The 23,920-nt window shown below is 44.1% G+C and overlaps 7 protein-coding genes across 14 annotated transcripts in view; 5 read left to right on the forward strand and 2 right to left on the reverse strand.

The window, feature by feature from the left end:
* Positions 1-4,131, forward strand: part of LOC6504933 (GAS2-like protein pickled eggs) — a 70,877-nt gene extending 66,746 nt beyond the window's left edge. For all 3 annotated transcript variants that reach the window (XM_014904386.3, XM_044716779.1, XM_001966575.4), the window contains 3 exons: positions 74-270; positions 337-965; positions 1,036-4,131. In XM_014904386.3, the coding sequence (XP_014759872.1) occupies positions 74-270; positions 337-965; positions 1,036-2,252 (2,043 nt within the window). In that variant the 3' untranslated portion in view covers positions 2,253-4,131. The remainder of the gene's footprint in view (positions 1-73; positions 271-336; positions 966-1,035) is intronic.
* A 33-nt stretch (positions 4,132-4,164) lies between these two features.
* Positions 4,165-5,293, reverse strand: LOC6504570 (calcyclin-binding protein). Its single transcript, XM_001966576.4, has 3 exons — positions 5,144-5,293; positions 4,909-5,081; positions 4,165-4,747 (listed from the first exon to the last, which is right to left on the reverse strand). Exons 1-3 carry the CDS (start codon positions 5,156-5,158, stop codon positions 4,243-4,245), a joined length of 693 nt encoding a protein of 230 aa, XP_001966612.1. The 5' UTR covers positions 5,159-5,293; the 3' UTR covers positions 4,165-4,242.
* An 82-nt stretch (positions 5,294-5,375) lies between these two features.
* On the forward strand, positions 5,376-7,817 carry LOC6504934 (protein swallow). The gene is made up of 3 exons (XM_001966577.4): positions 5,376-5,754; positions 6,058-6,909; positions 7,052-7,817. The coding sequence occupies exons 1-3, from the start codon at positions 5,481-5,483 to the stop codon at positions 7,570-7,572; spliced, it is 1,647 nt and encodes a 548-aa protein (XP_001966613.2). The 5' UTR covers positions 5,376-5,480; the 3' UTR covers positions 7,573-7,817.
* A 111-nt stretch (positions 7,818-7,928) lies between these two features.
* Positions 7,929-9,829, forward strand: LOC26513668 (protein swallow). Its single transcript, XM_014904392.3, has 2 exons — positions 7,929-8,992; positions 9,113-9,829. The coding sequence occupies exons 1-2, from the start codon at positions 8,038-8,040 to the stop codon at positions 9,577-9,579; spliced, it is 1,422 nt and encodes a 473-aa protein (XP_014759878.1). The 5' UTR covers positions 7,929-8,037; the 3' UTR covers positions 9,580-9,829.
* Positions 9,830-10,660: 831 nt separating this feature from the next.
* On the forward strand, positions 10,661-15,723 carry LOC6504935 (cell division cycle 7-related protein kinase). 2 transcript variants are annotated; one of them, XM_001966578.4, is made up of 5 exons: positions 10,661-10,732; positions 10,794-11,111; positions 11,188-11,953; positions 12,020-12,242; positions 13,734-15,723. In XM_001966578.4, exons 3-5 carry the CDS (start codon positions 11,443-11,445, stop codon positions 15,223-15,225), a joined length of 2,226 nt encoding a protein of 741 aa, XP_001966614.3. In that variant the 5' UTR covers positions 10,661-10,732; positions 10,794-11,111; positions 11,188-11,442; the 3' UTR covers positions 15,226-15,723. The 2 variants fall into 2 exon arrangements, with proteins under 2 accessions (XP_001966614.3, XP_044573058.1); XM_044717123.1 differs by having other exon boundaries at positions 10,665-11,115.
* On the reverse strand, positions 15,676-16,570 carry LOC6504569 (zinc finger protein 593 homolog). The gene is made up of 2 exons (XM_001966579.4): positions 16,415-16,570; positions 15,676-16,354 (listed from the first exon to the last, which is right to left on the reverse strand). Exon 2 carries the CDS (start codon positions 16,214-16,216, stop codon positions 15,731-15,733), a length of 486 nt encoding a protein of 161 aa, XP_001966615.1. The 5' UTR covers positions 16,217-16,354; positions 16,415-16,570; the 3' UTR covers positions 15,676-15,730.
* Positions 16,571-16,732: 162 nt separating this feature from the next.
* Positions 16,733-23,855, forward strand: LOC6504936 (high affinity copper uptake protein 1). 5 transcript variants are annotated; one of them, XM_014904388.3, is made up of 7 exons: positions 16,733-17,050; positions 17,563-17,677; positions 20,614-20,717; positions 20,779-20,996; positions 21,054-21,301; positions 21,827-21,856; positions 23,079-23,855. In XM_014904388.3, exons 3-7 carry the CDS (start codon positions 20,684-20,686, stop codon positions 23,278-23,280), a joined length of 732 nt encoding a protein of 243 aa, XP_014759874.1. In that variant the 5' UTR covers positions 16,733-17,050; positions 17,563-17,677; positions 20,614-20,683; the 3' UTR covers positions 23,281-23,855. The 5 variants fall into 5 exon arrangements, with proteins under 5 accessions (XP_014759874.1, XP_001966616.1, XP_014759873.1 ...); XM_014904387.3 differs by lacking the exon at positions 16,733-17,050 and adding an exon at positions 17,066-17,090; XM_001966580.4 differs by lacking the exon at positions 21,827-21,856.
* The last annotated feature ends 65 nt before the right edge of the window (positions 23,856-23,920 follow it).

Consider the following 23,920-nt stretch of genomic DNA (forward strand, 5'->3'; position numbering starts at 1 on the left):
TACTTGACCCTCCTCCTCTCTGTTCGATGAGTCTCTGGATGATTGAGGACTAACCTGGTATCTTCTTGATTAGATCCTGCGCTCCCATGTTATGGTGCGGGTTGGCGGCGGTTGGGACACCTTGTCCCACTATTTGGACAAGCACGATCCGTGTCGGTGTCGTGCCCAGCATCGCAGCTCTGTGGCAGCCCGCCTCATACCCCGCCAGTCGCCCAATCACAATCCCAGCAATGGCATCGAGCTCCACAAGGCCCAGGTGATATTCGAGAGGTGAGTGATGCTAGAAGTTCTGTTCCAGGATCATCCTTAATTATCCCTGATCTCTCTCCCTTCCAGATCACCCCCAGCAGCTCGTCGTGTTTTCCAGTCCACAGCCAACTGCAATGGAGGTGGATCTGGAGCAGGATCTGGCACAGGATCGGGAGCAGCTCCCGTCCAAAATGGAAACAATAGCCTCTCGCCCAATTCCGGAAAGTATCGCAGTCGCAGTCCCACTCCACAACGTAAATTTCTCAACCAGCAGCAGCAACAGCCGCTCTCCAACGGAGGCAGTGCCACGGGAGCCGCTCCGGAGCCAACAAACGGACAGTATCTGGCCTCGCCCAGCCTCGCCAGGCGCTCCATGTCACCGAGTCCTCGCCGGCTGATCGACATGCGAAAGAAACAGAACTCCCTGGACTCGTACAGCAATGGTCCCAAGTCCCTGCCGGGCTTTAGTTGTTCCCTGGAAGATTCAGCCGGATCTGGGGCCAATGGCGGAGGTACTGTGGGATCCGGGGGAGCCACCAATGGATCAGGATCTGGGGGAGAACAGGGCAATGCCAGCAAGTTCGAGAACATCAGCGACAATGGCAGCGAGATCAGCGACGAGGGATACCGCAGCTTGGGAGTCATCCAGTCCTCCAATGCCCAGAAACGCGAATCCCTGCACAGTCAGGCCTCCATCGAAGATGCAGAAAGCAATGGTAAGGATCTAGGACATAAGATATCTTAATTATTACAAGGATTAATATTTTTTTTATATTTTTAACTCAGCGCGTCTCGATCAGACATCCAGTGATTCGCAGATTTCGCCCTCGGAGGAGCCGACGGAAAAGGCTGCCGGGGATATCCTCGAAGAGGAGGACGCTCTTAACGGCCAGGATCAGGATCAGGATCATGACTACTCCGTGTGCGATGGCCCACAGTCGCTGCCAGCCATCCTGTGCGTTCCCCACAAATTGGAAGACAAATTCGAGCAGTCCGGAGTCTTCATCACAGACGACGAGATCACCGTGGACATGGGACAGAATCAGACCAACAATCCGTCTCTGGTGGCGCCACAAAGTGCTGTCCCAGCTCTGAGCAAGATTCCACGCTCCCCTCTGGCCCAGCGACGCAGGAGCATCGATAATAGCACCTGTGGCGGAGCAGGCGGTAGCCTCCAGGACCTGAGCAGTCGCTCCAGCTTGCCAGCACCGGCCTTCAGCCGGAAACAGCCGGTCTACAGGTCGGTGAGGACGCGCAGCTCCACGAATGCCGCGCCAGCGCCAGCTCCACTGCGATCCCGGCAGAACACCCAGCTCCCGATGGTCCGTGACGTTACGAACACCTGGAGCGGACGCGGCCAGGGGGCGGCGGGAAACAAGCGCCGTCCTCCTGTCACGGCGGATAACTTTGTGGCTCCCAGTCCTTCGGCATTTGAGAGGAATTCAAAGGCCAGGTCCTCGCAGATCCTCTACGATTCCAATGGACGGAGGGTGCGTAGCGGTGGGCCGGGATGCACCAGCTCACTGACCACGTCGCCGGTGAAGAACCACGCCTCCTCGCCGCTGGCCCAGCAACTCCTGGAGGCGGCCAGCAGTGCCAAGAACGATGCCCAGATCCTGGAGAAGATGAAGACGCTCCTCTCGCGCTACGCGGCCGGAAATCAGGCAACTGCCGGAGGATCCGGAACCGGATCTGGCTCCGGATCGGGCTCGGGCTCGGGCTCGGGCTCTGGAAAGAATGGAAATGGGAAAAAGACACCCGTGTACGAGGACTTCACCAGCGCCTGGGTCCACAGCAATGGCAATCTGGAGCGATCCGAGAGCTGCTCTCCGCCTGCGAAGGCCCGGTCCAAGCGCTCCTCCGCCGCCAGTTCCTGTGACTCGAATGGAGGCGGCAACTCCGTCGCCACTGGCAATCCGGGAGCCAGTGTGGTGTCCCCAAGGAGGGAGCGGGGCATGTCCAAGATTCCGGCGCCAGTGCGTCACAATACAGAGCTTTACTAGCAGCGCCGGAGGACGCCAAGCGTCCAGGTCCGTTTCCAAGCCAAGTCGAGGCTTTTCTGAAAAGCCTTCTCTCTCAAGAATAGCACTTTGGAGTCGGGAGTCGGGTCGTGGTTAGGCAGGAGTACTAGATAAGGATTAGGATTAGAGCCAAGCTGGAATTGTCGAAGGAGGAGGAGGAGTAGGAGGACTGGATGGAGTAGGAAGGATAAGTGTGTGTGTGTGAGAGAAAGGACCCCCCAAAGGCCATAGGTTAACCAAAAAAAGAAGGAAAGTGAAAACTGAAGAAACTGCCTCAGAAAGTCAGAAGGTCCTTAGCAGCCCTACTATCCTATATCCTATTATCCCAGGCATATCCTTTCAGATCTTAACTAAAATATAATCACTTTCACCACTTTCAACCTATAATCCATATACTCTTTGTTACGAAAACTATAATCTATTTCAAGTTTTAACTCAAACTTTCAACAAAAAAAAGTATGTAATACCCGGTACTTGTGGGTAGAAATTCTGCGACTTTATTAGTTAATAAGTTTAATCATTTTTTCCAAGGGATATAGAAGCTGATCTAGGGTTTAGAAACAAAAAAACAATCCAATTTTGAGACTCAAGTAACGAAAAAACAATTTTAAATCAAAGCTATTTTTTTTTGTCTAGACTCTAGATGTAGAAGAGGAATTTTAAATCTATTAAATCGAATATATATCTCAAATACACACACACACACATGATATAGAGGACACGCATAAATAGTTTTCTAGAAATTTTTAAAAAACAAACAAATAATTCTTCAGATTCGATTTAAAAACATTTATTTTTGTACGCTATAGAATGGGTATTGGGCAGAGAAGAGATCGGTTTGGATCTGGAATCTGAAATCTGGAAAGGTAATAGATACGAAGGAAAAGCTTTTAGAGAAACGCGACTTTTACAGTATACAGTATATATATATATAGCCGCATATATATAAAGATATATATATTATATACACGGAAATATGGATTCGGATTAGGGATTAAATAGCAAGCATAGCTAGGAAATGAACATCTTCTCTTCAGAAACACGTTTTTTTGGACTAAAAAGAATGACTTTAACCCCTATATAGTTCGAATTTAATTAAAACGCAAAAACAATACTTAAAAAGCAGTCACAAAACGATAAAAAAAATAAATATATACTGAACCTATAGCTTTCAACGTTAAAATATCCGAAAACGAATAGCTTAATTTTCAGAAAAGCCCCTTTTTTTTCAGAAAATTGTATGAATTATAAATATATATATTTTTTTTTGTTTTTTTTTTTATATACTTTAGCTATATGAATGTTAACATCTAGTTTAGTACATCGTACCTATATATGATCATAACTATATATAGATTGTAAATTGTGTTTTTTCTTATCGCCCCAATCATGTTGTATAGTTCGTATAATCGGCCTTAAAAAAGAATATCTGAATTGTTCTCTTGTACTTTCTTTGTTTAATTATTATTTCATTCAGCCAAAATAAATATATATATATATATATATTGCAACCAAAATAATTAATTAAGTGACAATTCAATTGTTCCAACCAGACACAGACACTTACACCGTGGTGTAATTATAATTAAATACTATAAGTAAAGTGAATTAAAAAAGTGAGCAACACCATCTCACAATCACTTTTGGGCAAAACAAACAAGAAACAAGAATATATAATGGATATATATATCGAAGAACATATAAAAAGTGTATTTTAAATACAGATAAAATGTAATTATCAATTCATTTCGAAAGCAAACTAACTATTACAAATGGAATAGTGTAATTTAAGCTGGCGACGAGCTGCATAATTGATTTTAATCACAAGAATTTAATTAATAAAAGCCTATATACAACAAGAGTTATGTAAATTAATTACGAAACGGGGGGGGTATACGGTTCGTTAACTTAGTGGATTTTATTTTTTATCATACATTGTGCTTGAAATCGAAGCATCTCTAACCTACTTGTCTTAGACATCTCCCAGAGTGTCCATACCGCCCATCTCCTTGCCAAACTTGGCCTTCTCCTGGCTCTCGGTCCAGGCCTTGGCAATCATTTGCTTTGTCTTCGAGTCCCCATCGTTGTACATCTTCTTCATGATGTTGACCAGCGCCGATTCGGGATTGTCATTGTCCTTGACCATCTCCGAGTCCTGCTTCTGTTTCAGCCTCTTCTGGATGGAGGTCAGCACGTCCCAGTTCTGCCCCTCGTTAGCCTTCTTCAGGTATATGGCCACCATATCAGTCTTGATCTTGCGGTAGCTCTTCTCCACATCGATGGCATGCAGCAAATTATTGACACTCAAGCCATAATCCTTGCCCTTGAGATCGCGGACATGCAACTGCAGTGAGTTCTCCGTGTAGTTCACAGTCACATTATCCTCCGAGCAGCTCTGGACGCTGTCCAAAGTGATGAAGAGCTTCACAAACTTGGGGCTCTGATCCCAGCCATAGTCCGTCAACTCTACCAGGTATCTGTGAAAAGGAGGGGTTTTTATTTAATCTTACACCTTATTTAATAGAAAACTGATACATAAGGCTCGACTGCAAAAGGAACATTCTGGAATTTACACAAAAAAGGACCTCTAAGAAACTTCTAGAGCTTGGTCCAGGAAGGTTCTAGAACCCTTTCTCACCTCTTGGCATCGCCGGTGCCAGCCGCCGCACGTTCTGCCGCCAATCGGGCCTTTATTTCCAGGTTGACAATCTCGCGTTCCGCCTCAGCTTTTCCGGCAGTGAGCACGCCTTTTACGCGGGCGCTTTTGGCTTCCGCCAGTAAAGCGGCGAATTCCGCAACGTCACTTTTCAGCTAACCGAAAAAGAGAATTCCCAGTTAAGCAGAAATTTTTATTAAGGCAAAACTTTACTTACCTGTTCCAGGGCCATATTTTGACAATTAAAGGCAACTAAACGTGGTTAATTGTGACAAAAACACAGCAGATATTTCGAGTAGTGATGTCGAAGTTCTATATTATATCGAAATATCGATATTGTCTGTTTGGTCACACTAAACAGCTAGAGATGAGACATTATCAATAGGTCTAAACCAGTTTTACAACACTATTATCGGTGCCGTTAATCGATACTTACTATCGCTAAAAAGCTAAACACTTTCGACCATCACTAATGTAACGGCGCTTTTCCCGCCCATTGAAATGTTAACTGCAATTTGTAATTTCTTGTTATCTGTATAATCCTTGGCCGCGGAATGAGTTTGCAGGACGAAAGTTTCCCGGCAGACGATCTATTCGACCAGCTAAATAGCTTGGGAGCCAGCAGTTCCCGGGACTTCAAGCGCCAATTTGCGGAGCACCATCAACCGGAGGCTTTCGAACGAAATCCGACGCCATTTTTGGGCAGCGACTGCTCCGCCGAGAACTCCTACACGGATGCGGCCAACAAGAGTGCCAAGACCTGCGTCAGTGATCCCACAGGCCGTGACCCGGATGAGGAGGAGGATGCCGATGAAGATGGACAGGACGGTGGGTGAAATTGGAAATCTGGGATGTGGTACCAAAGATATGGATGAGAGCTACAATAAAAAGGACTTATTTTTCTATTCGAAAAGGGTTTTTTAATAATTCAGAAGTTCTGTTTGCCTAGATTTTGATGAAGAAAGCTAGCCAGAATCGATCCACTCATCTTTAAAGTCAATCCTCTCAAGAATCGAATATGAATCAGCATAAATACGGCTTTAGAAGTGGACCATATAGGCAAATCTCGGACTTCTAAACAGTTCATCATAAAAAATAGCCTCTTCTAATGCAGATTTGTTATTCCTACAGGCTCCGCCGACCAATTGGAATGCTCCAGCTCGAAATCCAAAGGCAACGGGCGCAGCAACAAGGCAGTTTCCTATCAGGACATCCACTCCGCCTACACCAAACGACGCTACCAGCATGTGACCAGCAAGGTGGGCAAGTATATAGCCGACATCCAGGCCCAGGATCAGGCGCGTCGCAATTCCGGGGCGAGTATGCTGCGGCATAGTTCGATGCCGGAGTACCTGACTCCGAGGTCGCGGCAGCGCCATGGCGGCGGCCACTACAGCGTGGACCAGCTGCACCAGAAGGACGAGTCGCTGGCCGACAGCAGTGAGGGCGGCAATGCCTCCAATAACCAGAGCTACGACCGCCTGCAGAGCGAGCTGGAGGCACTGCAGCTGGAGCGGGATCGTCAGACCTCCTACAACAACTATCTGCAGGAGAAGCTGGACAAGAAGGTGATGGAGTCGATGCAGTTGAAGATGAACTTTGAGGTTCTGCGAACGGAGCTGACCGACTGCAAGCAGAAGCTGACCCGATACCAGGCACACTCCCTGCGATCCCTCAACTGGCCACCGGTGGGGATACCGAAGGCCACCCAAACGGATCGCCAGCTGGCTCCAGTGGCCGCCATCGCCTCCTCGTCGTCCAGCTTGAATCCGGCCCAGAACGTAATGGAGAACTATGTGACGCCGCATCCGAATGGCAATGCCAACCTAACGTACAACAGCAGCGACGGATCAATTGAGATAGCCCTGCTGAGCGTCGCTCCAACAGCTCGTCCGGCCCATCCTGACCTGCGAAAGGTCCAGCCCATGTCGTTGGACTTTAGCAACGAAAGCGCCGATGGCGGAGAAGCTAATAATGCAAATGGTACGTGTTTCTTTGGAAAGGTTTTAGGTTCTTATAAGAAAATGATTCCCAGACGCCCAGACGTTCCATGTTTATGTCTCGAATTATTTTCTGAAAAAGTAAGCAGAAGATGAGTTAATGGTTTCTTTATTGTGATTTGTAGGAGAAGCCCGTGGCAACAGCAACAACTCCTCGTCCAGACCCCGCACCCGACGCGGACATGGCCCTGGTCCCAATAATTCGGAGAGCAGCCACCCGAGTAGCAATGATTCCGCCATCGAGGTGGAGGGCCACGAATCACGTTCCCCGTTCCAGCCCCAGGGGCGGGAGTGGCGCCATAGACGACAGGAGGAGGCAGTCTACTACTTCGACAAGCGGAACAATCGGGTCATCGAGGTGATGGCCATTAATTTGGGACAGGGCCACAACCAGAGCCATAATCTGAGCCAGGTTTCCGTCTCAGACAGCAGGGCCCAGCTGCTGAACAACTCTCAGTTCCTGTCGCAATCGCAGGTCCGGATCCGAACAAAGCGGCGGACGCTCGGCAGCCGGGTGATGCGGTTTTTTGGACCCTGCGTTCGTTGCAGATACGCCGAGGATGGCAATCCCGGAATTAATGGCACCTACACCGTGGGATTGCCCTTGATGGAGGAGGAATTTATTGATTTAAGAAATCAACGCTAAACTTAAACTTTATTATTCATTTATTTGTTTATTTATTGTCATATTTGCTTAGTTTTTTTTACGTTTTTTTAGTCTTCCTTTGTATCAGTTTATATTTTTGAAATTTATTCCATTTTCTATTTGGTTTTGTAGCCGTTTTTTGGCCAATTTCTCTTTTATTTATTTATTTATTCTATGTAAACTTAACCACTATTATTGTATTCATGTATTTATCAAAACTAAAGGAAAAAACATTTTCATTCATATATGTTTTGATTTTATTGCTAAGTTTTAGTAATTGTACGATTTTCAAATTTGAATTTGAATTTTGGGAAATTTATCGATAACAAAATAGTCCTACATCAAGCTTCCTGCTGGACCATCACTAACGTAACGGCATAACGGTGCTTTTCCCGCCCAGGGAAGTGTGGATTGGAATTTGTTCATTTCTTGCTGTTTTTTTTTTTTTGTTTCCCAAAATAGAGGATGAGTTCGGAGAGCCGGAACCTTCCATTGGAGCACCTAGTGGAATGTTTGGACAACCTGCTGGCCAAGAAGTCGCCTGGCGATCAGCTGGGGGAGCTCGCGCAAAAGTCGCCCGCGCCATGTTTGCCCGGCGACTGCGCGTCTGACAATTCCTGCACCGATGTGGCGAGCGAAACCCTATCCGCAGTCCTCCACATCAGGGAGATGGACTCCTCCGATGCGAAGACACCTCTGGGAAACGGGCACCGCAACAAGGCCGTGTCCTACCAGGACATCCACTCCGCCTACACTAAGCGACGCTACCAGCATGTGACCAGCAAGGTGGGCAAGTACATAGCCGACATCCATGCCGAGGATCAGGCGCGTCGCACAAGTGTCGCCAGTTTTGACCGGCATGCCTCCATGCCCGAGTCCCTGAACCCCAACTCCTTCAGCCCAGGCGAGCTGTACAAGAAGGACGATTCGCTGACCGTCACCAGGGAGAAAGGTGACGCCTCCAACGATCTGAGCTATGATCGCCTGATGGAGGAGCTGAAGGCACTGCATCAGGAGCAGGAACGCCAGCACTCCTACAACAACTATCTGCAGGGAAAGCTCGACAAGAAGGTGATGGAAACGATGCAGCTGAAGATGAACTTTGAGGTTCTGCGAACGGAGCTGACCGACTGCAAGAAGAAGCTGAACCGCTTTCAGGGGAACTCACTGCGATCGCTCAACTGGTCGCCGGCGGCCACAACAAAGGCCACCCAAACGGACAGCCACAAGGAGCCAGTTACCTCCACATCCTCGCCAGACTCCACTATGATTGAGAACTCATCGTATAACAACAGCGATGCGTCCAACATGCTGGCCAAGTACAACCCAGACGCAGGGCTACTTAATTCTATAGAAAGAAACAATCAGGCTGCTATATCGGAGGACCTGACGTACGAGAGCTTCCGGGGCGTCGCAAGAGGTGGGTTTTGTATTCTATTCCTCGAAATGTCTTGGGTTGTATCAGCCTCAGCCATTCCCATCCAGAAATTCAATTCAATTCGAGGGTAAAATCGTAAACTGACTCTGTTTCTCGTTCTAGGCGGCGAGGTGAGCAGCAGCTCCAGGTCCGGCCTGGCACTGAACTCGCTGGAGATCCTCAACTCGAGCGGCAATGACTCCATTGTCGAGGTGGACGCTTCTATGTTTCCGTACCATGCCCAGGACTGGCGCCATCGCCGTCATGCCGAAGCGGTCTACTATTTCGATAGGCGCCAGAATCGGATTATAGAAGTGATGGCCATCAACCTGAGCCAGTTGAACAGCCGCAGCCAGAGTCTCGGACACAGTCAGGGGGAGGGGCATCCAGTTACCGACTCCCAGTCGGTCATCCAGTTCCCCACAAAGCAGCAGCGATCGCTGGCCAGTCGCATGATGAATTTTCTGGGACCGTGTGTCCGATGCAGTGCATCCGATGAATCCATCTCAGCTGAAATGAAATCACGTCCCAAGGGCCTACCCATTCCGGAGGACGAAGACACCTCCTTGAAGAAGACTAATCGTCGCTAAAATCCACATATTTCTGTTTCTATTATGTATTATCTGTTTATTTTATTTTTCCCTTTGTTTCTCCATTCTCGCGTTTGAAGTATTTGAAAATACTATAAAGAATTATTTAAGTACCGAGCTGGGCTAGCTGGATTAGGCCGAGCTTTTATTTTATTTGTTTATTTTTGTTCCTCATATGTTGAATAGTTTCTTATATGTATCCATGTACATTTCTTTCAAGAAATCTCAATAATAAAGTTTATAAATTAAAGCTTGGGGACTAGACTTAATTTTTATGGTTTGGTCCTTTTTATAAAGATCTGGACTAAACCAGAAACTATCAGGACTCTCAAGAATATATTTATAAAAAAAAGAAAATGTATAGCTGAAAACCTTCATATTCGCAAGTTTTCATCTTATTTTTAAGTTTAACTTATAAATTTGAATTGAATTTAAATAATTTCCATGTAATAATTTGGAATATTAATGCTGAATTTTAAATAAAATAATAAAAAAAATAATTTAAAAAATAGCGCCCTCCTCCTCGATTCTCATAGGCTGCACTTAAGCAACCTGAAAATCAAATAAAATAATTTATTATTTAATAATTTATTTAATTATTTATTTTATTTTTAATTTTAAATATTTTTGCGGGCGCCCTCCTCGATTCTCATAAGCTGTACTTAAGCAACCAGGAAATTTAATAAAATTATGTATTATTTTTTAATAATTTAATTTATTAATTATTTTTTTAATTTTAAATATTTTTAAGAGCGCCCTCCTCCTCGCTTCTCATAGGCTATACTTAAGCAACCTGAATATTAAATAATGTAATGTATTATTATTTAATAATTTGATTAATTCGTTTTATTTTTTATTTTAAATATTTTTAAGGGCGCCCTCCTCGCTTCTCCTCATGTACTTAAGCAACTCCAAAATAATTTCTATAATTGTTTTTAATGTTTGTTTAACGTTTTTATATGTATTTATTTATTTATTTTTTTTTTTTTTTTTTTAGCAGAATCATATTCCTTTCGCAAACATATAGTAGGCTGTATATAAGTATATAAGGCATATAAACGTCAGCTCCACAAGCAGTTGCCCTTTCAGTTCAGGTTTGTACCTCGTGCGAGCAAGTATTGTGGGATAGTCTACATTAAAAGAAAGTTAAACGGTAAACAGAAAAATTGTATACTAATTTTATTTTTCTAAAATTCCTAAAGTAAAATTTTAAGACAAATATTAAGGTGAAGAACATAATAAATTTTGAAAATTTCGCGCCATAGTGAAGACAAAACCCGCGATCGTAACAGTCGGTCATACTGCGCGAGTTATCGGTACTAGCCCACCACTAGCGTACTGCTCCGGCCGGAGGAAAAGCGACACAAAACATAGCACCCGCCAGAGCCAGCGATACGCCAGTCGCTCATTAGATAATAGCCGTTGACCAGGTTGCGCCGGGAATCCGCTGGAGTTCCGCTGGCCACATCCAGGACCCAAGCAGGCGGCGCAGGAATCGGAGTCAGAGTCGGAATCGGATACGAGACGGAGCAGTGAGTACGCCAGCGATTCTAGGCACTTTCATTCCAATTTACTCATTCTCGCCATTTCCTACACCCAACCTCGCAGGCACTACTATCACACCCACTCATTTATTTGGAATAATCTCGATTTGGCACCAACTGGAGCAAAATTTTGCGTATCTTTTTTTTATCCAAAATTGTCGGTGTCTGCGCTTCTAAAGGCACGGACGTTGTGTGGAACAATTCAATTATAATCTTAGGAAAAGCAACCAATTCTTCAGCAGTCGATGCGTGGCCCCAGCGTTGAACTAGGACCGGATATCGAGCTAGCAACTAGGAGCAGAGTGAGCTGCCAGGGGCGATGGCCGAGCCATATCAGCTACGAACTCAGATGGCAACACAGTATCGTCGTCCACGACCAGGACACCCAGTGCAGTATCCCCACCAAGGCGTAGTCTATGCAAATGGAGGCAGTGCTTCCTGGAACGAGTCACGCCAGCAGCAACAGCAACAACAATTGCAATTTCAACAACAACAACAACAATTAGAACAACAGCAGAGGTACTCGTACCAGCAGCAATCGCAACAACAGCTGCAACAATCACAACAGCTGCACGCGCAATATCAAAACCAACAGCAACAACAGGAGCAACAGCAGCAGCAACAACAGCAGCATTATAATAACAATAATCAGGGGCCAGGACCGGGCCTCAAGTATTTGTATAGAGAACCAGTGATTGGAGAGCAGCCCACGGTTGCTGGACCGCCGTTTGGAATGCCATTAGGAGGAGCACCGATCATACCCATTGGATCACCCATGGCTGTGATGCCCACCACACCCAGGGCCCAGAAGCCACGCAGCAAGAGCGAGGGTAAGTTAATTTTGATATTCTTTATTTAAAGGATTTATTCATTGTTTTGTGTATTATCCGTCGTAGAAGCCATCTCAGATCTTCTATTGCGCATTCCGGATATTGGTATTCTGTTTGACGTTCATAGCCGGATTGGAAATGGAACCTTTAGTACTGTTTTGCTGGCCACTCTGCGCCGTGAATCCCATTTGCCGGATAATGTGAGACGCAAATTTGCCATCAAACACCACATCCCCACCAGCCATCCGGATAGGATTATGAAGGAGCTCCAGTGTATGACAAAAATGGGGTAGGTCTTAGTCCAGTTACAAACCCAGTTACTGCCCAGTTACATGTATGAGAATTCCTTTTTTTTTTTATTTATCCGCCCTCGCGTGTGTGTGCGTGGTTGGCTTTTTTCGTCCTCGCCTGCGTCAAACGCCGTTAACCGACGTCAGCCGGTAGCGGCTCCATCTACGTCATTGCAATTTATTTCAGTTTGCCGGCAACGAATCAGCGAATAAACGAGACGGCACGAACCGAGACGAGACCAGAGACCAGAGACCAGAGACGAGACGAGACGTGTCGAGACGAATCGACAACAAAAACGAAACTGACGAACGTTTATTGCACTTTCACACGCCATTCACGTGCTCGTTTACAGTTACAATGCCGCCGCAGTCGCCTTCTGGCCATCCCACTCTGGCCCTTGACAGCTGTAATGTTTTGTTTACAGAATGTACCGTTTTTTCAAAAAGAAAGGGAGAAGAGATGTAAGATATTCCTATATCCTGCAATCACAGTGGGATACACTTGAAAAAATTTGGATAGAATATGGAATATTTTTTTTAGAAAAACAATATTGATTTAAAAATTTGTTTTTGTCTAGGCTTTATACACAATGTATATTTTTTGTGACATCATCCCCAAAACTATTTTTGACAGTGTAGTGTTTGGCTTTGTCTGCCACCGATTGCCTGCTGATAAGATTAGGCGCGTAGGGAGCAGCTGGACAGCGAAAAACCATTCAATACCGCCTCAAACCGCCCGAGGGTAGGGTATCGCTCAGCTGGCTGGATAAGATCCAGGTATAAAGAGAGAAAGAGTGGGAGAGAGTGAGTGAATGAGGACATCGTATGAGTGGGCAGTAGTACCGTTGTGTGGGCGCTGCGTGTTTGACATTAGCCGGCTGCCCAGCACACACCCCCCGAGGGCCCCCGCAGACCTGCTGCAATTTAGTGTCTATTCAAGCAATTTGCGCAAATTCCGCAGCCCCCCGAGTTGCGTCACAGCCGCACGATAATTATGACTGGCCCAGGCCGAGTGGCTCCCTCACGTATGCCGCCCATCGTACATACATCTTGCGTCTCCCCCCCGCCAACGACCCCGCCCCAACGTGTGTGACGTCCGATTGTCTCCCTCCCACCCACAGGATGGGGGGAGGCCAGTGTGTGGGCCTTATCTCTCTTGTTTACATTTAGGACAAAAACAACAAAAAAACAAACAAAAACTATACAATACTAATCCAAAATTGATCAAATTTCAAGCAATCATAAAAAGGATTTTTTTCTAATTTATATATTCTGTAGATATATGCTTTTGTTTTTAAAATTTAAATGGATTATTTGCAAAAATAGTCGGATTAGTCAGAGATGTGTGGGCTCTCCTCCCACTTACAGTGTTGGGAAATGGGGAAACGACGTAACAGATACCCTCTAGTGTTAATAAAGTCCTTTGTCCTATTATCCTTTTAAAAAATATATATTAATCATATCTCTATCTCTTTCTGTTTCATTTTTAGGGGCACCAACAACGTGGTCGGCATCCACTGCTGCCTGAGATGCGACGCCTCCGCCGCCTTCGTGATGCCCTACATGCCCCACGACCGCTTCCACGACTTCTTCACTCGCATGGACGTCTCCGAGATCCGGCTGTATATGCGCAATCTGCTAATAGCCCTTCGCCACGTCCACAAGTTCGACATCATTCATCGCGACGTGAAGCCGAGCAACTTCCTCTACAATCGCCGTCGTCGTGAGTTTCTGCTCGTGGACTTTGGGCTGGCCCAGCATGTCCTGCCATCGATGGGATCCAGCTCGGCCGGTATGGGAGCGGTGGGCAAGCGTTCACGCGAAGCGGACAATGAAGAGCAGCTAGCGCAGCACTCCATGCAAGGAGGAGGAGGAGGAGCCGCTGGGGCTGGGATACCAATGGAAATCGCACCATCTGATGCGGAACTGGGCGGAGCTGTGAAACGCATGCGTCTGGAGGAGGGCAGCAAGATGCCGCTGAAGCAGATCAATGAAATAGCCCAGGGCGAGGCACCGCCGGCCGACTTCGGCAATCCCAACAATCCCGGACAGCAGGCCAGCGTCCAGCAACTACAACAGCCGGAGCAGAACTATAACGCCCCTGGAGGAGGCACTGCCTCGGGAAGTAAATACAACACCAATCGCAATGCGGCAGGATCTGGCACGAAGTGTTTCTGCTTCGCCAATCCGTCGGTGTGCCTGAACTGTCTGATGAAGAAGGAGGTGCACGCCTCCAGAGCCGGAACACCGGGCTATCGGCCACCCGAGGTGCTGCTCAAGTATCCGGACCAGACCACCGCCGTGGATGTGTGGGCGGCCGGCGTCATCTTTCTCTCGATCATGTCCTCGGTGTATCCATTCTTCAAGGCACCCAACGACTTCGTGGCCCTGGCCGAGATCGTAACTATATTCGGGGATCAGGCCATCCGGAAGACTGCCCTGGCGCTGGAGCGCATGGTCACGCTCAGCCAGCGTTCTCGTCCGCTCAGTCTGCGCAAGCTGTGCCTGCGCTTTCGCCACCGCCGGGTCTTCAGCGACGACAAGCTGCATCGCAGCCACGCCAACCAGGATGGGAAGTGCGAGGTGTGCCGCAACTGCGACCAGTACTACTTCAACTGCCTGTGCGAGGATAGCGAGTACAACGATGAGCCCCTGGATCCCTATGAGTGTTTCCCGGCCAGTGCCTATGATTTGTTGCACCGCCTCCTTGAGGTGAATCCCCACAAGCGTATTACAGCAGCGGAGGCACTACTGCATCCATTCTTCACCGCCGCCGAGGGGCAGAATCAGGCGGCAACAGGGCCACTATCCGGTGGAGGAGATCACCAAATGACAGAGAAATCGCCGCAGGCGGAGCAGTCAGCGTCACGGAAGCAACGCCGCCAGCGTTATCCCAAAGTGGCGGGAGCGGCGGCGGGCAACGAGCAGATGAAGCAACAATTGGAGCTCGACGTGCATGCGTCGAATTATGAAAAACTGTGAAACTAGTCCCCCCATTTGTACATACCACACACCTACACATATCACCCCCCAGAACCATGTCTGTACATATATATACCTCCACTCATCCACGCGCATCTTGTCCAGTGTAAAGTGTTCACCATACCTCAGTACCTCTGCTGAATCGTCAGGGAGTAAACCAAATAGAAACACCACACGAAAAAGAAACAAAAGATGAATAGTTTTAGCGAAAAAAAAACACAAAAACATTTTAAATGAAGCATGAACAATAGAAGACAGTGGAGCATCTCGGAGTATACATGGAAGCAAGCAGCAGAAGCAGCAGCAGCAGCAACAACCAGTGGCAGGACATCCCTCCTGCACAACCACCACTACCAAGTTGTACAGTTCGAATAGTCTTAGCGTAACCTAAGTTAATATTGTATTTTATATCATTGAAACAAAAAAAGAAATCAATGCGAACCGGAGATATATACAGAAGCGAAATATATTTATACGAATTGTGAATTGTAAACTAAACTAAGAACTAGGTCTCCATCTTTTCGGGCTTTTTGCGAGGTGTCGCCTTCGATGTGGATGGCTCCTCGGCCATTGCCTCGGCTTTTTCCTCTACTTTGATACGTTTTCCGGCAATAACTTCATCTTTTGTTGGCTGTGTCTCCATGACACGCTTCTTGGCCTTCTGGAAGCTGCCTTTGCCGGCGGCACGCTCCGACTCCTCAATGCTGTAGGGCTCCGTCTCCAGGGCCTTTAGCCGGCGCTTGTGCACCTTGGTGCGGAAATGGGCCTGCATGGCGGTGTCGTCGATAAAGTACTTGGCACAGTGCACACAATAGAACTGGGCGAATCCCGGTTTGTCCAGATCCACATTCTGATTGATTAGCTCACCGCTCCGGGTGCGAAGATCGTCGTCGATCTGATCGAGATCACGTCGCCGGTTGCGAACACGCCACCTCCTCTGCAAATGGGTGTCTCCATAGTGCATCTTCTTGCGCTTCTGTACCATTCCCATTTTGCTGTTGTTTGTCGGAAATCACCTGTTCGCAATGAAAATAAATATGTAAACGTGTGCCTGCACGTGTTTTTGTTTTGGCAAGCTTTATGTTGTTGATTCAGCTTATGAGTAGACGGCTTGATGGGTTTTCAGAACCTGAAAGCAATAACTATTAACTGGAGTCTTTAAATGTTGGTCAGCCAGCTTGATAATTACCTCATCTGGATAATAAACAGTGTTTTCTTTTTAAACTGCGCACAAAAACAGTGGTCTGCTCCTAGTGATGACAGCTGTTGCTAGTGATGGCCAGGTTCTAGGTTCCAGTTATCGATAACCGTATGTTTCATACTCGATCGAGTGCATTCTTTTACTTTTTTTCTCTTAAATAATAAAATTAAAAAGCTAAATAATTGTTTAATTAATTAAATTAAATTTTATTGACAAAACAATACAAATTTTATAGAAAATCAAATCAGAAAATTATTCTTAGTGCCTTTTAGCCTTTTTCCCTTTTTTGAAGTGTGTGCACACTGGACTAACAGATGTTTTAGCTATCGATTAACTAGTAATTATAGGAAACTAATTGAATTTTCAAGCCAATTACATGTCATTAATGTAAAAATAAATTTGTTTGTCCAACTCTAATGGCTCATAACAACAGACATTGCGCGATGGAGAACCAAACATTGATAACAAACGCTTCGTCGTTTTTTAGTGCATTTCTATGTTTTAAAAAGTAAAAAAAAAAAAAAACAACATATGTTCAAATTCATCAACAATCGTGCGAACAAGTTGTCTGCAGGCGGACGTAGTGCGCATTTTATTTATTCCGCCTAGATCCAGTCGCAGGAAGTAAGAATCAAAAGAGTTAAATCAATTATGTTTCGATCAGGTGCGGATGAACGGTTTATTTCCGGCAAGAGAACTCCTTTTTTTTGCTCGCCAGGCGGAGGCGCACGAACCCACACACACACACACACATGTGCGATTGGATAACACTCTGACCTGGAGGGGGAAGGGCGGATTAACTAACTCTCTCTCTATATATTATCGGACAAGCCGTGGTGATGCTATTAAGATCCACAGTACACCCCCCGCCCCTTTATCCGGAGTGCTCAAGCATATGTTAAGACAATAAAGCGTGTAGGCAGTCGTGTTTTTTATCTGTGTTTGTGCATTTGTGCAGGCGATTTAGTGCAAATAATAAAGCAACAACAATACTTAAAGCTACAAAGAGCAACAAAGTAATAAACACAGATTGCGAATAAAAAGTAAAGAGAAAGGGGGTAGGGGTGGGGTGGGGGTGTCAGTGACCACAGCTTCTGTTACTGCTTTATTGGCATTTATTGTTGATTCTTTTTTAGCTTCACATTCCGTTGAAACGTTATACTCTCTTTCGTTCGCCGCCTTTCGCCGGTAACAACAACAACAACAACACCTACAACAACTAGAGCAGCAAAAATCTGCCCGCCAATAGCTGTAAGTAAAAAACAAATATCCACAACAATTATTAAATACTTAGAAGTCGGAAAAATGGCAACTTTATTAAACAAAACAAACTAAAAAAAAAAAAAAGCTGTTTAAAGCTTAGCAAGTTTCTTATCAATATAATCAAACGCCTACATTCCCGCCGAATCGCTTATCAACATTGGCATGGCAATTATACCGTTACACGCACAATTAACCGTTATTTTTGTGCATGCGTATGTGTTCTTTGATTGATTTCAATTTTAAATTTTCGATCGGGATCGAGAGAAAGAGAGCGAGAGAGAGAGGCGAAAACTCTTCCAATGATATAACAGCTACCCCCTACGCACTAGAAGGGGGTGGAGGGGAAGCACGCACTAAACAAAAATAATCACTCTCCCCAGTCTCTTGCTTGATTTATCTTTATATGGGATGTATGTATGTATGTATGGGAATGGTTTATTTTTTAGTCCATATGCCAGTCACGATTTGACATTTTGCAAAGCGATTGCAGCAGCCACAATAAGAGATGAAACGGAATGCGTATAATAGCAGTGGCGTAGGCGTAACTTTAAGGGGGATTAAGCGATAATAAATTTAATTTTTATATACCTTATACGACAAATCTTTTTTTTTTTCGAATTATTTTATTGTTATTTATTTATTAAATATTTAGAAAAACCCCTTTAAACCCTACGCCACTGCTTAATCGAATGGAAGGAAAAGAGAGATAATTGCGGTAAATAAATGGGAAGGGGGAGCGAGATAAATGCATACTTACAGCATTCATACGGTCCGATCAGCTGACGCAAGCTCTGATAATGGGAATGGCCCATGCAAATACAGTTAATGAGATAGAGCGAGATGAAGAGCACAACTAGAGTTGCTAATAGGCAACACCAACCTGAAAGCGAGAGTGGTTAGGAGCGTGGGGAACCTGTTTCATGGCTCCATCTGTTGTCTCTTACTATCATTTTTTGTTTTTGTTTTTGTGGGACAGTGGGGCACATGTGGTGCATACATAACATTGGCAACATTGCAACTATCAATTATGTGTTATCCGTTCATGTTCTCTCTAATTAGCTATTTTGAAAGTCTTATTTTTTTTTTTTTTCTCTCTGACCCCGAGAGATCGATTGTTTGGAAATATTATACTCTGTACCCCCCACAAACACCATTAAAAAGCCAAAGATACAAAAATTCAAGCAAAAGATACAAAACTTCAGAGCCAGTTAACCAGTCTTACCAGTTCCGTTCGTACCGATCCGTACCACAAAGCTCCAAAGTTGGACCTCACTGACCTATTCCTCAAAGAGGTATCTTAAATCTTAAAGATACTTTAGTATTTCCTATAAAAACTAGAATTTTTTTATTGTTTATCTCAGAAGTACACTTGGCGGTTTTCTGATTTCTCCGGACTCTCGAGAATCACAAGAATTTCAACTGAAACTGGTTCTATAATTGGAACTCTAGACACGATTGTTTCTATTTTTTTTTTATTATTTTCTCTCAAGATTAATTACAAAACCAGTAAGGGAAATACGTGTTTAATCGTTTCCCTGGAATTTATTTATTTTTTCTGCAAGTAAAGTAGTAGATTGTAGCTACTGATATTCATATCCTTGACCGTTACCGCATATCCCGCTTATTTTTTTTTATCAAGCTTGCTTGTTGCATGCCACAAGTAGCCCTCAACCACCAGTAGGCATTCATTTAAAAAACAATTCCCGTAAATCAAGGGGTTTAAATTTGTACACCCTTTCCGAGGGTATAGATAGCTATATAGCTAAATAAAGATATTTTTCAAATCATCAAACAGGAGTCGAACCCGGGCCCTCAAAAAGTAATCGAATAAGAATTTATCGAGAGAGAGAGATAGAGTATTAATAAGAATATAAGTATAAGTATAATATAATAATAATAATAAGAATTAGGTTTTATAATAACTAATAATAGTATTGATACCGTATAACGAATCGGAATTTGTCGAAATAGCTACAAAAAAATATATATTTTTTAATCTTCAAACAGGAGTCGAACCCTGGACTCTAAAATTTTTTAAAATCGTGTAAGAATTTATCGAAATAATAATTATTATAAATTTTTGATCAGAAATCACTTGGAATTTATTCAAATTGAATAAGAATTTATCAAAATAGCTTCGAAATATATATTTTTTTCAAAACTTCCAACAGGAGTCGAACCCTGACTCTTAAAAACTATTTTAATCGAATAAGAATTTATCGAAATGATAATTATCTCTTTTTTTTCTGGAAGAGTATACACTCTTCGTCATATCTTTTTCGTTTATCTTGTCCATTCCCCGATTATATATAATATATATGATTTGTGAGTGCGGTGTAGCCCGGACTAATCGCATTGATATGGAAAACCGAAAATTGCGGTGAACCACAGGCCGAGAACGAAAACAAAAGTTCCCAAAACCCAAATGCCGTCTGTTTTCAGTTTTTATTCAGTTTTTATAGAGCTCGTAGTGTTCCCGTTCCCATTGGGGGCTAAGTGGCACAGCAGTTGGAGTTATAACTGGGTGTCACTTGTCACTCCACTCCAGGTAATCCAAGGTCGGATGTGAAAGTGGGCGGAGGCATAGGGATGTGGAGTTATGTCTGGAATTTTTATATTAATTTTCCCATTTGGCTTCTCCCCTCCATCAGGCAGTCAGACAATCATACAATTCCATACAAAATGGATGTGAAAGGTGGTGGATTGACTTTCTAATTGAAAAGGGCCTTTGGGATTGGTCTGCCGCAGTGACCTCCAGTCCAGAGGCACACTTGGAGGCAAAACTATAGAGTCTCTAAGCCATAAAATTCATTATAATCTCATTTTTCCCTCTTCGTTGCTAATTTTTCGGCCACAATTGTCTCTAAACATTAAAGAAATATATAAAGATTTAATGTGACTTTCACTTTGCTTTTATTTCACAGAAAATTAACGCAAATCCGCTGAAAAGTACAACCAGTTGGACGCACTCCTCCGTTTCTTAGCCATTCAGACATGGACCACGCTCACCACAATACCGGCGGTGTTGGTAAGATTCCCCATCAAAATATTATTTATTTTTGTATTAAATATATCGTTTATGATTACAGATCACTCGATGATGCACCACGATCATCCTGGGATGCACCACGACCACATGAGTGCCGCAGTTGCCACAGCAACCACAGAGGATCCAGCTGCGATATTGGCGCCGCTCTTCACCGGCACCTCGGATGTCCTCCAGGCGGCGGCAGATGTCCATGCTGGCCACCATGCCGGACACCATGGCGGCTCCGGCACCGGCATGGAACACATGATGCCCATGGCGGTAAGTATTTCCCTTCAATTTTATTCTTTTTTAATTAAAAGTCTCTATCTCTTTTAGTTCCACTTTGGTTATAATGAGACGATCTTGTTCTCCTGGTGGCACATTGAAACGGTGGCCGGTCTGGTGGGCTCCATGATTGCCATCTTTGTGCTGGCACTGCTCTACGAGGGCCTCAAATACTACCGGGAGTACCTGTTCTGGAAGACGTACAACCTGCTGGAGTATCGACCGGTGACGGGGCCGCAACGGAATCCGGAGGCGCCACGACTTCCCTCGCCAGCAGCCGCCGCACCCTCGCCCGTGCAGTGAGTATTTTGGACTATAGAACTCTAATTGATGTTCTTTTTTTGTATTATTTCTTTAAAAGTATATATATCCGCATGCTTTTGTCGCCAAAATGCCTCCTGCTAAGCTCTCCTTTTTTTGTAAATATTAATCGAAATGCTTTCTCTTCTTTCTCGTTTCGTTTTCGTTCCATCCGTATCATCATCTCTATATAATATATATGGTATATTACTTATATCATCTGTACAATATGCGCTGCTCTTCATTTGTAAATTGATCCATTGATTTAAAAAAAAAAAAAAATAATAATTTATAAACATAATTCATAATTTGCTGCTGCTCTTCGCTCTTCGCCCTGCCACGCTTCGCATCGCCTCGTTGATTTTTTTGTAATTGATTTTGTGATTCACGCGACGACCGTAATTGAATACCGACCTATACCTACCTATATATATATTTAAACTATATTGTATTCAAATCTGATTCTGTATCTGCAACCCGCATCTGTTGTATCGACATCCGGCACGCTTCGATCGATCCTTTAGATACGTGGGCGAAGTTGTGCACAAGCAACCGTAAGTATCGCTCCAAAATCCCATTTCCCATCTCCCATCTCCCACTCCCCACAGACCCTCCCTAGCATTCCCCGTATTCCCCGTATTTTGTATAATTGTATAATTTCTCGCCTCACTTAAGTTTACGTTAATCGACAATTGTGTTTCGACCACAAATGGCTATCCAATGTCCGTCGCTTAATGGGAAATCCCCAACAGCTGTGTCCATTTCAGCTCCGATTCCAAATCCCCACTTCCCAGATCCACTTAATTTTTACAAATGTCCGCTTCTGAAAATAAATACAAATGACCCACACTTGGTTACACACTTGGGAAGTCAACTGGCACACCACACACCCCAAGCTAACCCTATTTTAACGGTAGAATAGACTAACAGTTGGTACTATCGATAATTAATCGATTTTGAAAGTAATCCTTTTAAGAATGCAATCTTTTTAAAAGTTCTAAGTGTGTATATTCCCTCTCCCCTTGAAAATAGATCAAATCTAACCCTATTTTAGTGGTAGAATAAACTTATATTTGATAGTATCGATAAATAGTCGATTTTAATCGATTTTGAAAGTAATCTCTTTAAGAATATAGTCATTTTAGAACTTTTAAGTGTGTATATCCCGTCTCCCCCTAGAAAATATACCCAATCTAACCCTATTTTAGTGGTAGAAGGGACTAATATGTGGCTATAATCGATAATTAATCGATTTGAATGAAAATTTTAGACAAATTGAGTAATTCTGTTAGAAAATGGAATAATTTTAGAACTTCTAAGTCTGTATATCTGGTCTCCCTGTTATAACCCTACTATATTCGTAGAATAGACTAATATTTGGCTATAATCGATTAATTATCGATCACTTTAGAACCTCTCCGTGTGTATATCTGGTCTCCCCCTAGAAAATATATCAAATATAACCCTATTGTACTGTTTGAATAGACTAACATTTGGACAACTATCGCAATAATCGATAATTAATCGATTTAAATCAAAATTCCCAGTAATCCCCTTAAAGAATGGAACCTTTTTAGGACTTTTGCGTATGTATATCGTGTTTCCCTTGGAAAAAAGGATCAAACTGTTAATTTTAATTGTTCTGTCCCGCATTTTGTTTTGTTTTCCGATTTTTTATGGCTCTGATTTGTCCTGCACTCTAATATTGTATTTTTTAAGAATCTAGAAACCCATGTCCTGTGAGATATTACTAACTGATCTCTGGCACTTCCACAGACCATCGATGTTGTCGTTCAACCACCTGCTGCAAACCCTCCTGCATGTCCTGCAGGTGACGCTCTCCTTCCTCCTGATGCTGATCTTCATGACCTACAACGTGTGGCTCTGCCTGATGGTCGTCCTGGGCGCCGGCGTCGGTTACTTTCTGTTCTGCTGGAAGAAGTCGGTGATTGTCGATGTGACGGAGCACTGTCACTAGCAGAGGACCACAACCAGAACCAGAACCAGAACCAGAACCAGGGACCCAGGACCCGATGAAGCAGGCTCAAGTAGCGGTAGCAGGAACCTGAACCTCAGCCGGCGATGTCTGACCTCGGAGGAGGAGGAGGAGCACGAGGTGACGGCTGCTATCTAGACGGCGGCAGTGTTGGGATTCCCCCGGAACTTCTCCACCCACAAAATCATCCCTACCCCCCCTCCCATTTTTTTTCTCTGCTACTCCATAGACATCTCTAGAAATTAGAAAAGGAATCCGGATATGACTAATTTTTAGGCCGAAAGTGTTGTAGAAGCTTTTAGGGAATTATTTGTAACGAAAGGAATGCAATATTTGATCCTTCAGGAAGACAACAAAAATACAATGCAAGGATATATTATTATTTTTTTTTGGTTCAACTCGCAGGACTCCACGACTCTACACTCCCAAAAGCAAATACCTGTTTTTTTAAATCACAATTATAACATTTTGTATCCTTATTATATATATATGATTATGATGATTATTATTATTATTACTATTATTATTTTTTGGTAATAAAATCCAATTTTTTTTTATATACTTTCTTTTCAATTTTCTGTGTTAGTTTTCCCGAAAAAGACATATATTTTTTTGGTTAGAT

This window comes from Drosophila ananassae, chromosome XL (genome assembly GCF_017639315.1).
Source record: "Drosophila ananassae strain 14024-0371.13 chromosome XL, ASM1763931v2, whole genome shotgun sequence".
Taxonomy (NCBI): Eukaryota; Metazoa; Arthropoda; class Insecta; order Diptera; family Drosophilidae; genus Drosophila; species Drosophila ananassae.